Raw genomic sequence first — 15055 nt, forward strand, 5'->3', positions numbered from 1 at the left:
TTTTAATTTTTGTGATCAACCCTTTTTTTTTAAGTTGTCCTCACAACTAGTGACATTATCTTTCTACCAGTCATGCAGGTGAAATCTTCTTCAGTCACCACTGTTCTTCATCTCATTTACAGCTGTGATAAATACAGTTTTGTGCAGCCACAGGAGTGTATGTTTGAGTGTTTGTGTATTGTGTGTATGGATATGTGTACTTTTACTAAAAAACAGAAAGAGCTTGAAAGCTAGAGGGATTGCTGTCTTCTGTTACGTGTTTTTACACTATGCGTATCAGTCCCTATAGGTGAGTAGTTGCCTTTCCCATTTTTTATATTGTTTCGTCCTGTGAATTACCATTATAATTATGCTGAGATACGATAGGCACAACAAAGAGATTCACACAATTATAGCTTATGGCCATTAATGCCTTTGTCAGCAGTACACACACACACACACACACACACACACACACACACACACACACACACACACACACATACATGCAAACACAACTTGCACACACGGCTGCAGTCTCAGAGAACTGAAACCACACTGCGAGCAGCAGCACCAGTGCATGATAGGAGTGGCGAATGGATGGGGTTAAGGAGGAGGCTGGAGTGGGGAGGGGGAGGGATAGTATGGTGGGAATGGCAGACAGTGAAGTGTTGCAGTTTAGATGGAGGGCAGGAGAGAAGGTGCAGAGGGGGGAGGGGGTAAGTAGAGGAAAGGAGAGAAATAAAAAGAAATTAAAAGACTGGTTGTGGTGGTGAAAAGGACATCTTATTCACATTCCTTCAGAACCTCAACAACTTCTGCCCCATTTGCTTAACCTGGTCCTACTCAACCCAACCACCCACCTTCCTAGATGTTGACCTCCACCTTAGAGATGGCTACATCATTACCTCCGTCCATATCAAACCTACTAACCACCAGCAACACCTCCACTTTGACAGCTGCCACCCATTTCATACCAAGAAGTCCCTTTCGTACAGCCTAGCCACCCATGATTGTTGCACCTGCAGTGACGAACAGTCTCTCTCAAAATATACTGAGCGTCTCACTGAAGCCTTCACTGACCATAATTATTTTCCCATCCTTGTACAAAAACAAATCTTCCAGGCCTTATCTTTCCAGTCTCCCACCATCTCCCAAAGTCCCACAGTCTGGCCACAGAGGAGCATTCGCGTTGTAACTCTGTACCATCAGGGACTGGAGCAACTGAATTACCTTTTCCACCAGGGTTTCGATTACCTCTCATCGTGCCCTGAAATGAGAAATGTCCTACCCACTATCCTTCCCACCCCTCCTACCGTGGTATTCTGCCATCCACTGAACGTACACAATATACTCGTCCATCCTTACACAACCCCTGCTCCCAGTCCTGTACCGCAAGGCTCATACCTCTGTAATAGAGGTACATGCAAGACCTGTCTCATGCATCCTCCCACCACCACCTACTTCATCTGGTCACTAACATCACCTATCCCGTCAAAGGCAGGGCTACCTGTGAAATAAGTTATGTGATTTACAAGCTAAGCTGCAACCACTGTGCTGCATTCTATGAAGGCATGACAAACACCAAGCTGTCTGTCCACATGAATGGCCGCCAACAAACTGTGGCCAAAAAACAAGTGAACCACCCTGTTGCTGAACTCGCTGCCAAACATGATCTCCCTCATCTCAATGACTGCTTCACAGCCTGTGCCATATGGATCCTTCCCACCAACACCAGCTCTTCTGAATTACGTAGGTGGGAACTTTCCCTGCAATACATCCTACGTTCCTGTAACCCTCCTGGCCTCAACCTTCATTAGTCACTGTCCTCACCCATCCAGCCCCTTCCCTGTTCCCATTCCAGCACTACACAGCCGTCATTTCACCACCACACCAATTCTTTTAATTTCTTTATATTTCTCTCCTTTCCGCTACTTACCCCCTCCCACCTCCACACCTTCTCTCGTGCCCTCCGTCTAAACTGCAACACTCCCACCATACTATCCCTCCCCCTCCCTGCCCCAGCCTCCTCCTTACCCCCACCCACTCGCCACTCCTATCATGCACTGGTGCTGCTGTTTGCAGTGTGGTTTCAGTTCTCTGACACTGCAGACATGTGTCCAAGTTGTGTTTACATGAGTGTGTGTGTACATGTGTGTATGTGTATCTACTGCTGACAAAGGCTTTAATGGCCGAAAGCTATAATTGTGTGAATCTTTTTGTTGTGGCTATCACGACTCAGCATCTCCGCTATATGGTGAGTAGCAACTTTCCTTCTTTGGTATTGTTACATTCCATCCTGGATTTGCCATTGTCTCATTATAGTTATGCTGTATTTTAATTTTAAAAGGTTTCTATTGCCCACAATATTTATGTAACATCTCACTCTGTCTCCACAAACATGAGTGTACAGTGGCTTATACACATTCCACGTGACTAGTATTTGTCATTGTAGTTACTCTTTGATGTTACTGATATAGATGATTCCATGCTTCTCTTGGTAGTTAACTGTTGAGCCTTGCATGCATGCAATCCCAGTCACATGGAACGTTTATACACCACTGTACACTCAGGTATGTTCAGACAGAATAAGATGCTATAAATATCTATAAATATATGGGTATTCTGTAATGATTGTCATCTTAATATTATTTTAAAAGAAGTTTATTTGAAAACATTTTTGAAAATTATTGTTGCTATAGTATCAAACAATGGAAATCCAGGATGGAATGTAACAATATTGCGAAAAGGAAAGTTGCTACTCATTGTATAGCAGAGATGCTGAGACGCAGATAGGCACAGCAAAAAGACTGTCACAAATATTGCTTTCAACCAGTAAGGCCTTTGTCAGATTTAGATGAAAAACACACACACACACACACACAAACACACACACACACACACACACACACACACACACACACACACACACACACATATGACTGCAGTCTCAGGCAAATAAGGCCACGTGTGTGTGAGTGAGTTGCATTTATGAGTGTGTGTATGTGTGAGTTTGTCATCCACTGTTGCAATAGGATTTGCAGATACTGGGAATCTATGTGTACATATTATGGTAATAGCTCATGGAAAAGTAACTGCATGGATTTATATGTATTTTTGGACATAAGGAATTGTATTTTTTTGTGTTTAGGAGCAGATTATCTATTCAGTAATATGTTGCAAGCTGCTGAATAGTTAAGTGGCTTAAAACAAAATAAGTAAATATTACTTATAACTTAATTCTGATGTGGGATACAATGCAATACCGCTACAATGATATGTTTATTATTTAGACTTATCCATTGTTCTTATGATTAATAATTTGGTTTAATTTAATTTAGACATAGCTATAAATGTTATATTTTTTTAACAGATTCTTGATGAATACAATGAACGCCTCAGCCGCATGGAACTGGTACTATTTGATGATGCACTTGAACACCTTACGCGTGTCCATAGGGTGCTACGCATGCACAAGGGGCATGTTATGCTTGTTGGAGTGGGTGGAAGTGGAAAACAAAGTATTGTAAGACTGGCAGCTTTCACTGCAGGTGAACACAAAAAAAAAATTAGTAGTTACAATATGGCTCTGAGCACTATGGGACTTAACATCTGAGGTCATCAGTCCCCTAGAACTTAGAACTACTTAAACCTAACTAACCTAAGGACATCACATACATCCATGCCCAAAGCAGGATTCAAACCTGTGACCTTAGCAGTCACGCAGTTCCAGACTGAAGCACCTAGAACCGCTCAGCCACCACAGATGGCTTTTAGTAGTTACAATTCAGTATCAAATTAGGCTGTGTATACATCCATTAGAGTAAAATCTTTGTAAAAATCACTGCTTTTCTGTTTATATCATTCAGCAACAGTCTATCTTGTAACAATTTACTTCGAAATGACGTGATTAACTGACAATAAATAAATAAAATCTGATATTTGTATTTTGCCCCAGAATAGTTTAAGAAGCTTTCACAAATACTATCATAAGTTGCAGCAGCTGGTTCCTTAACTCTGATTCCTTTGCTGCAGTTGGGATAATTGTTAAAATTTGCTCCAGTGCAGATGAAATAAGATGATGATCATGGTGAGGGCACTAAACATCAAGGTCATCAGTGCCCTAGATGAAATGAGACATGGTTCTCAGGCTTGTAGGACTTCGTATATGGACTCTAATCAGAGATGTAAACTGATTTTTGGCCATTTTCTCCCTGTATTAACACTTTTGACGACTGGGTGTCTAAGATGTCATTCAGCTGGCTGATAATGTCCTTTTACACAGTACACGGGTTTTCTGAATGTTGTGTAGCAGTTTCTACTGTGCAGATACTAAATTAGTTAATTGCATTTGAAAGAGAGTTCGTTTTTCTAATTTTTAATATTGAAATGAATCTGAGGTCCTTTCACAACAAAAAGGTTTACTTACATTTATTTTTTCCTAAATGGAGATAGGACTATATTATGTTGGTACTAAAGGTAAAACTGTTTGAAAATGCAGTTTTTTTTTTTGTCAATTTGTTACGTTTGGATTAGTATGGAAAAATTTTGAAGCGTTTTGCAAAACAAAGTCCTCCATCACTTTCTTCCTCACCACTTTTCCAGATCTTGCATTTCTTAGCCCTCCACAAACCTTACATTTCCTGTGATGATATTTTGATATTTCTGTAAATAGAATCAGTTTAGGAAAATGTCTTCTACTGAGACCATTTACAGGTGAACTACTTTCAGTCAAAGTTGATACAACCAGGCCTCTTTTGTTCACCAATGGCTTTCCAAATTCAGTGATGAATTCAAAAAAATGTTTGCTACTTATCCTTGAGTTTTTATACAAAATATGCCAATTTACAGGTATCATCACGAACATGTGAAAAAAAGCTTTCTTCCACTACCTGCTCTCGAAAGAAGTGCAGCCCAATAGCAGGTCCATCTGGTCTGTAGGAGCCTTTTTTTAAAATTATAATTGAAAATACAGTCAAGACTCATCACTGTCATTTGTAACTGTGTTCTGACAGTTACAGTGGATGAAGTCATTTTGTGTTTTGGTGTTCACTTTCTGTTGTACAATAGACAATATGGCCACATACATAAAAACCATGAGGAAAGAAATAACTTTTCGTCTCTGCTTTCAAAAATTAGAAATTTGTTCATCGAGCGTTGAATCACAGTTAAAAGTTCTAATCTCCCGATCACCTAAGGTAATCTTGAAAATATATACAAAATATATAGCTTACAACAATCAAGGCTGTGTGTACAGCCTGCGGCATTGTGAGGCATGGAGCACCTTGTGAGTTGCATAGCATGGTAACAGGGTGAACATGAACTTCATGAAACAAGTGACACACCATGTTGTCTGTATTTCTTTCCTGCCACTATGAGTGACAGGTGCTGCCATCTGTGTTATTTGTGGTAGTGGATGGGCGATTGAGTGCTTTTATACAGACAAAAGATGTAAGAAAAAGAATTAAATACATTTAAAAAGCTGAGAAACAGCTGACATAGGTCCTACATCACTCATATTTTTGGAGTATAATCCATGTGATGTAGGAGCTATGTTACTTATCTCCAAAGCAGAGGAATTTAAGTTTTCACATATATATCAGTTTTGACAAACCATAAACAACAAATTAGTACTGCATCCTGCTCAACAGCACTGCCGTGGGCTCAGGCACCCTGATATGTGCGTCTGATAACAGTGACAATTCCTTATATCTTAATATTATTTACTTGATTGATAAACAGATTCACAGTTAACTTTTACAAATCTGTGAGACTCTAGATAAATCGTTCTGTTTATAAAAAAATATTGACATATACCACATGAAGAAAATTTTGGCAAATGCACTTTACAGTACATAATTACTTAAAATTTCCATCTGAAACATTAATTTAGAAAAGTTCTAATTTATATTGAAATTACAGGAACTGATGTTATCCTGATTTTGCAGAATATTCTATGAACATGGTTTTATATAATAATGATAATACAATAACCAGTAAATAGCTTTAATATTCCTGAGGTCCATTATAAACTCATATTCTAGTGGAATGAAGACTGCATGTCAACAGTAATTTGAAATTTCCTGGCAGATTATTTGTGCAGAGATTTTGGCAAAGAAGATCAGGTTATTGTAGTAGCTGGAACAAGGAATAGCCTGCCTAAGGACAGAAATTACCGTATGAGAAGAAGTGCCTTGTAGTCCAGGTGATGGTGCAGCTACCAACTGTTGCAGCGAGGAATGACTTTGTGAATTCCAGTGATGTGAGCTGTGTCAGTAGTGATTCAGAGATGAACAACAGCTGCTGGAAGTAATGTAGTAAGCACTGGTCAATGTCTTTCATGAGGAAAAGTTCTGGTCACACTTGAGGACATCCAGAACACTGCCATCACATCATTTGGGCTCTAAGACCTTCAGTCTCTATGGTACTGTGAAAATGTGGCAGCATTTCTTGGATGGCATCTTGTGAGGCTTGTCCTAATCATTTTTTCCACAGTGCATGAAGACCACTGAATGCACCTTCATAGTATTTTTTTAAATTTCTCCAGGCGGCTGGCATCATCATCAACACAGGAAATTGCATTCTCAGTTCCAGCGAGGTGGTATTCCTGAGTCATGCCATTTCTGATGCTGGTTCATGCCTCCTACCCAACAAGGTGCAAGCTATCCTCAGATTCCCACACCCAGAGAAATTCTAGAACCTCGGCCACTTCCTTGGCAACTTCTTCCAGTGCCATCTGAGGAATGCTGCTGCTATGCAGGTACCATTCACTGCTGCCCTTCATTGTGCCTAAATGAAGGGCAACAAGCCGGTGCCTTGGACACTGCAAACGGAAGACACAAAGTGTGACTTGATTGATACTAGCTTGCTCATCCACCCCTACTCTGATATCCTGCTAGCCATTGTGGTTGATACCAGTCAGGCATCCATCAGCACTCCCCTGCAGTAGAATTCCGGCAACAGGCTGCAGTCACTCACTTTCTTCTTCAGCAAGCTCTCTGCTGCTAAACAGCTCTGGAGCACATATGATAGAGTGCCTTGCACTCTATTGGCAGTCAAATACTTTTGGCCTTTGGTGGAGGTCTGTCACTTCATGGTCCTCACAGACCACAAGCTAGTAATATTTGCCCTCTTGAAAAACTTGGCCAGTGCTCACCTCATGGATTCCAGCACCTGTCATTCATATCTGAATTACTAGTGACATACATCATGTCACTGGAATTGACAAAGTTGTTGCTGATTGCCACAGCCACACCTGAGCTGTCATCTTGTCCCTGGACTACAAGGCATGTAGCACCACCCAGGAACATGACTTGGAACTCACCTACCACCACAGATGCACCACAAGCTTTCAGACTCCCTCTCCAACCTGCAGATGAGATTTGAAATTTTAGCAATCAATTGCTGATACATTTTCAACTAAGTCAAAGAGTTTTAAACACTCATAAAAACAGTAGCTGTCACATAACACTAGGTACATAAACTTGGCTAAAACCATAATTTTACAGCAGTGCAGAATAATACGGTACATGTGACACTATTTTTCAAATAAATTAAACAGACATTGTCCTTAATTTTACTAACACATGGCCTGTTTGTGTTACATATATTCCACAGTTAAGTTGATGCATTGTTGTTAATCTAACCAATACAAGTTTCACATCTGAAAATTGGCTGTGGACTGCTTGGGACCAAAAATCAGTCCTTTATGTATCCTTATAATAATAGGCACTGAAACTATAAATTGGTCAATGTTTAAGTTACAGACATTACAGTTAAATAATAACTGATTCAGTTAACTGAATACATAGAAAAATTCTTTCTTTGTAACAGTTCCTTCTACCACAACAGTTAAACTGAATTATTTGTTTAAATAATGAAATTAACAGATATAGTTATACAAACAATACATTTGACAAACCTGGTAGTTATTTTGGAATTAATTAAGAGCTGGCTTTACTTGCTGTTTATGATGCAGCTTAATGACCTGGCAGTTAATGATAATTGTAACCTCAGTCAATGTGCATATAATGCAGTTATTTATAATTTAGTACTATCTAAAAAAGCTGTACAAACAATTGGCCAAGTCTGTATATGATTTCAAAGTGACGCAAAGATTGGCAACTTGCTTCAGTAATTCAGACTTGCAAAACTGTCCTTCTCAAAACCAATGAATATGTATCTTATGACTACAATAGCAATGAACAACAATTGGCACTGGTTAACTCATACTAACATCTGTTTGTAATAATTTGTGGCGATATTAAATGCAATGATTACATCAACTGAATAATAGGTGAAATAGATGGCAGACTTTGGCTCATAGTTTGCGTACAGGTAAATGCAGCCAGTGTACAAAAGTGGCTGCGTACAGGACAGACATAAATCCCATATTATAATATTGGTCAATTGTGTTTGGCCATAAAAAATAGTACTAGTAGATGATATTGAATCTAAAGAAGGGCAGTATAAGTGGGCACAGGTTTAACTGATTTATGGAAAAGTATCAGAGAAATACAGAAATACCTGAATTGACACACTCTTGAAGAAAGATGTCAACCACTTTATGAAAGCCTACTTATGAATTTTCAAAGACAGTATCAAGTGAAGACTGTCCTATAGCACCCTACCTATCACTCCCATAGATACTCTGAAGAAGAGATTGATCTAATTACAGCATGGGCAGAGTCATTTAGAGAGTCATTCATCTCATGCGTCATTTACATATTTCATTGGATGAAACACTAATATATGGTACAGTGGAATGCTTTTTATTTCACAGTAGATACGAAGCCTGGACATCAATCCAGATAAGAGTCTGGTTCATTGCAATAAGTTTGATGTATTGAACAGTCACTCACTATGTGAATTGTCGCTGTATGTGGCAAACACATTAGCCTGTGATGATTTTGTTGTCAGAAACAGTGCTCCAATAAATCTTGCTGTTTTAGGTTGTGATGTGTTTATGATCACACTGAGCAGAGGCTACAATGAAACAAGCTTCAAAGAAGACCTAAAACAACTGTACTATCTTTTAGGAGTGGAGAAGAAACCTACTGTATTCTTGTTTACAGCTGCACAGGTAGCTGAAGAAGGTTAGTATTAATTTTAAAGAACTATTAATTTTAAAGCTTTCATTACTTGCTAATTTTTACATTTTTATGGAATACAAAAAATATATTGTTGAATTCCTTAAGCAGTATTTGCCATGATAATGTTTCATAAGTTTCTTCCCAATCATTGCTCTAATATTAGAATAATACACATCTTTTGCAAAACATGATACCTAGCATTTGTTCAGTGAACATCAGTTTCGTTTCTATTTCAGGTTTTTTTTCCTTTGTTAAACTTTGACATATACCTGAGACAAGGTGATGATGTGTACGGTACACAGATATGTACAACATTTAATTTCCCTAAAATGAACATTTTATGTTGCTGACCAAAACTGCCATAAAATGCCCAATCTGCTTAAATTCTTCATTGACCTCAGGATTTTAGACTGGTTCAACCACAGAAAAATCTCATTTCTCATTTCCAGAGCAGGGCGAAGGGAAAAAAAGAAAAAAAAAAGGCAAGCACTGGTGAGGCACACATACATATACACTCTCACAAACACTCATACGCAGGTGACTTGCCCTATGTTAAGAGCACATAGTTATACAAAGCACTAATCACAATATCAATAAAGTCACCATTGTAACACCTAGTCTCACACCTCAAAGCAATACTTGGTAAAGTGTGTAAATATTCTAAGAAGAATAAGGATAATCACAATACAAAAGATTAATTGCATTCCTCTTTTGTGTGTTTCCATTTTCTTTATTAGTTACTTTCATGTTCTGTGGATCATTTGTATGTCTAATCATAAAGATGTGGAATAAGTCATTTTACATTCACATTACACATTCTTTGTAAATATGGCTACATCCTTCTCATTCATATTTTAAGGGTTCCGTACCTCAGTCAATAAAAATGAAACCCTTTGGATCACTTTGTTGTCTGTCTGTCCATATGAATGTTAAAAACCCTTTTTTGTAGGAATGGGTAGATGTTCAAGTTGAAATTTATGTCACTTACTAAGGTCTGTGGCCCCTTGGTAGTGTATAAATTGAGGATTCTAAGTCAAGGCAGTTAAAAGATGTAGCCATTTGTGCCACATATTTTGTTACTCGCAAACCCACTTATCAGTACCCATAAGGTACTTCCCATTGACCTAGAATCATTGAATTTGGCAAGAAGCAATGTTTCACAATAAAACAAAAAATGTGAAAATAGTAACTTTATAATTGTTTCACATGAAAAACAAATTTGTCTGTCATTTGTTGTAAGACTGTCTGTCTCCTGTCTGTTTGTTAAGATGTCAAGCTGAAACTTATGTAACATACCAAGGTCTATATTCTCTTGGCAGCTTCTAAGTTAATGCAACCAAAAGTTATGGCCATTTATGTCACATATGAGTCTCACAGACTCACTCAGTGAAACTCATAGGGTATGTCTTGTTGATCTAGAATAATGAAATTAGTCAAGAAGCGAGGTTTCACAGTACAACCAAAGACAAAGAATCTGAAAATTTTTAATATGTTATCAAAAAAGGGTCATCATTTGTCATCAGATTGTCTGTCTGTCCATCCATCTGCTAAGAACCCTTTTTCCTCAGGAATTGGTTCACACATCAACTTGAAATTTATGTCACATACTAACATCTCTCTTCCCTTGGCAGTGTAGTAAACACTAGGATCTAAGTCAATACAATCAAAAGTTATGGCTATGTACATAATATTTTTTGATACTCTTCAACTCAACATTAAAACCTATAGGTTATTTCCCTTTTTTTTAGAGTCAAACCATGAGGCAAGAAAAAAAAGGTTCCTCAGTAAAAATGAAGGGAAAAATCCGAAGTTGTTAATTTGTAGTTATATCACAAGAAAACATGTTTCTTTTGTCATTTGTTATCAGATTTCAAACTTGAAATTAAAACAGTCTCAAAAGTATTGGAAAAACAGGAACAGATATCCTGTGATTATCATTGTTGATATCAGGCAAAAATAGTCAATATTCTTGATTTCCAGGATGGATGAACTGTCTACACACATAATTACGTCTGTATATAGCCCTCAGTTGATGAGTCCTACTCACACCTGACACGTTTTCTTTATTTTTTTTATTTTTTTAGTAGTTGTTTTGTGATATAATAATAATTCCTATTCATCACCTTTTACACAAATCAAAGTTAGGAATTCTTCTACAGAATAGGAAGGGTTGTCTGGGAGAAACTTTCTCAGTTTGTTTTCAAATTTAACATTGCTCTCTGTCAGACATTTTATATAACTGGAAAAGTAATCAGAAATTTTAGTGGCAGCATTGTACACAGTTTTATTTGTTCTTATTTTATTTTTAAATTATGACTCTGATTTGCCTGTTTATTTGCTTATTACTTTCTCTATCGCCCTATACTATCATTTGTGTGTATTTTGTATTTTGTTTTTTGCTTGGTTTTACTATGACTGTATTTAACTCAGTTACATTGACCTCTCATAAATGTTTTTACCACTGGACACCACCTTATCTCTCCTGTTACCTTCAAAAGCAGTGAGTTTTATATGCATTTACTCCCTATTATTCTATCTTTCACTGTTGACCTGGTCTTGTGGCAGAGCTTTTGTTAGCAGAAAAGAAATGATTTTCCAATTACTTGACTGCTATTGCTCTTGGTACATATTTCACCTATATGAAATTTCTTGGTTTTTGTGGCATAGTAATGTCCATACATAATACCTAGAGTAACTTCCAGTGTATGATGATATTGAGTCTTTGGGTGCAATATGTTTATGTAAACAATTAACAAAATAGGATAGGATAAGATGAGGATAGGGGCAGGAAATTGGTCATGGCCTAATCAATGGAATAATCCCAGTATTCACCTTGGAGACAGGTGACAACCATGGAAAACCCAAGTCAGGATGCCCAGACAGGGAATAAAACCCAGTCCTCCCCAATTTAAATCCAGTACATTAAGACTGGAGCAGCCACCTCACTTCGTGCATAGTTGGAAGGGGGACAAAATACATCATCTACATTATCAGTGCAACATGCACATAAAGAAATGAATTAATAAGAAATTCTGAAAATAAAGTCTTTACTGAAAAAGTGAAACTAATGACTAAATAATAAAAAACTGTAGAAAAGTATAAAATACACAATAAGTCTGTCAATGATGTAGGTAAACCTGGAACTTTGATTTAAAACACCCCTCAAAAAATAAAAAACAAGGACACACATACAGCACTGCTAAAAGGTATAAAGTATTAGCATACAAAAACCTGCTCTCACTGTAACTATCAAAATAGGTTACCACCACATACGTTTACAACAGAGATGTATTGTAGTGTGTCTGTAACAGTGGAAATTGTTCAGAAAGCCAACAGCAAAAACATTATTTCAAATGCAAACACAGCTCTTATGATACATTAGTTAACAGAATCATAAGAACCCAACAATGAATGAGTGCCTAGTAATCCTATGAGCTAACATAACCATATACACTGCAGGAACACTTCAAGAAGAAATTATTTTAACACTGATCTAAAAGCCGTTTCTGTTTCCAATCTCTTTATGTATATTGGCAGCATGTTATAAAGATTGGCACTTAAGTGGATCACATCTTTTGAACGTGGGTTGTTCTAACTTGTTCTACATTGAGGGACCCACTAGTTATGAGTATTATAACTGAGGTAATTGAAGTTGATTAGCAGTTCATCAAGTCTCACTCTTGTCATCAATGTATTTGTATATGAACAAGAAAGGAACAGTAAGTAAACACTAGCAACTTGCAGTGAGCCCTAGCCAAGCTATATGACAAGATTTGAATACCCCTTTTCCTTAATGTAAACATTTCATTTAATGGACCATTAATTTTACCCCAAAAAACCATTCCATAAGCTAACCAAAATAAGACATCCTAACACTGTCTGTGTAGAAAACTTGAGAAATAATTATCAGAGCAACATGCAGAACTGAGTTTCTGTGAGGGATTATGTACACAGCCTTTCCAGTTTACGTCTTTGTCAACATACATTCCTAAAAACATATATTCCCAAAAACATACATTCCTAAAATCATGCATTTCTGGACATAAGTTCATTAGACCTTTTTTGTTCCATATCCTCTCATCAATCAATCCCTAGAGTTCATACATGGTGCAAAAAAGCACCCTGTATAGGAAATTCCAGGATGAAATGTGGCAGTATTATGAAAAGCTTAGTTTCTACTCACCATATAGCAGAGATGCTGAGTCGCAGATACACACACACACACACACACACACACACACACACACACACACACACACACACACACACACACACATATTCTCACAAATGCAGTGCACACACAGATGAGTGTGTGTGAGTTGCATTATCATGAGTGTATGTGTGTATTTCCTACAAAGCCCATGTTGGCAGAGAGCTTACTTTCTGACAGTCTTTTTTTTGTGAATATCTGTGACTCAACACCTCTGTTATACAGCGATTAGCAACTATCCTTTTCATAATATTGCCAGATTGTATATAGTTTGTTTTCTTCACAGTTAGGGTCAGCCTATTGGCACTGAACCATGAATGCAAGAACTTTATGAGTTGAGTTGTAGTGTACACTCACTATCACACTCGTGTGGTCTGCAGACACTGTGGCCATGGCAGCAGTGGCTGAGGTATGTATACCATTTATATAAATAAGGAACAGAAGCAAGCCTAACACACTACCCTGGGTACACCCATTTCGACTTTCTTGCATCACATACTAATCTGATTTTGTAATTAGGATGAGCTGATGTGAGCTCCACAACCTGTAATCTGTTTTGCTAATGTGATTGAACTCACTTGTTTTCTATTCCCATTGTATCCAACTTATTTAAAAGGATTTCATGGCTAACCATGTGAAAACTGTAAGATCTAAATTAACTCCGGCAGCACTATTGTGGTTATCCAGATTACTAACTATTTCATCAATGTAATAATTTATCACTCTTCAATACTTCTACCTGTTCAAAAGCCGCATTGATTATTACTCAGAAGGCTGTGGCCACATCCAGCCTGGAGCCCCTCTTTCTGATGTGGTGAAGCCATGCATGCAGGATTGTGACTCCTTTTCATCCACTGACTGTGTCGTTATTATGGGAGGTTCATATGATGTAGCAAGAAATCGAGCAAATGATGCAATTAGACATATGAAAATGGTACTGGGTAAGTTAAATGACACTAAAACAATTGTTATTTATAGAAACAGCATTTTCTGGGCCAAATGGTCACGCAAATATTGTAGTTACAGGGGATATAAATATAGATTTATTAACAAATGATGTCAGCACCAAAAAGTTACATCGTTTGTATGATGAATTTAACCTGACCCCACTCATTCGGGAACCCACTAGAGAAATTGGCAATAGTAAAACATGTCTTGACAACATAATAACAAACATGACCCACCTATCCCATAGTGCATCGGTTTTAAAATTAGCCATCTCAGATCACCATGCAGTACAGCTTAAATTGGAGCTCCATGAGGCCCCCACTGTCACAACAACCACAAATCAACAGTTTGTAACTAAAAGAATATTGTATAATGACAACATAAATAGACTAAACTGCATGCTAGCACAAATAAAATGGTTTGAAAATAATAGCTTTTCATATGATAGCTTTGCTGCTGACTTCTATTACTGCTTTGATACCACATGCCCAGTTGTAATCACAAAAATGAAACAAACAAAAAATATAAACAAAAATATTTGGGTAAATAGTAATGTCACTGAAGCGAGGGAAAAATTAAAACCACTCCACAGTTCAATGCTGAATAATAGAGTGATTCCTGAGCTAAAGGAAGCCTTCAAAATATATCAAGCACACTATAAGGACTTACTCACACAGACCAGGAGCGATTATGTTGCAAATAAGCTTCAAAACCCACACAACGTAACTGGTGGCATATGGGCAGTCATAAACAGTTTTAGAACCTGCAATGACAAATCCTGTATAGAATTTACTATTAACCACAATGACATGCTCATAAAAGACCA

General features: G+C 37.6%; 1 protein-coding gene across 1 annotated transcript in view; it reads left to right on the forward strand.

Moving 5' to 3' along the window:
* Positions 1-15055, forward strand: part of LOC126273341 (dynein axonemal heavy chain 10) — a 1458287-nt gene that overhangs the window by 1077997 nt on the left and 365235 nt on the right. Inside the window, exons 126-127 of the mRNA XM_049976887.1 lie at positions 3353-3530; positions 8931-9074. Coding sequence (XP_049832844.1) covers positions 3353-3530; positions 8931-9074 — 322 coding nt within the window. The remainder of the gene's footprint in view (positions 1-3352; positions 3531-8930; positions 9075-15055) is intronic.

Source organism: Schistocerca gregaria, chromosome 5 (genome assembly GCF_023897955.1).
Source record: "Schistocerca gregaria isolate iqSchGreg1 chromosome 5, iqSchGreg1.2, whole genome shotgun sequence".
Classification (NCBI taxonomy): domain Eukaryota; kingdom Metazoa; phylum Arthropoda; class Insecta; order Orthoptera; family Acrididae; genus Schistocerca; species Schistocerca gregaria.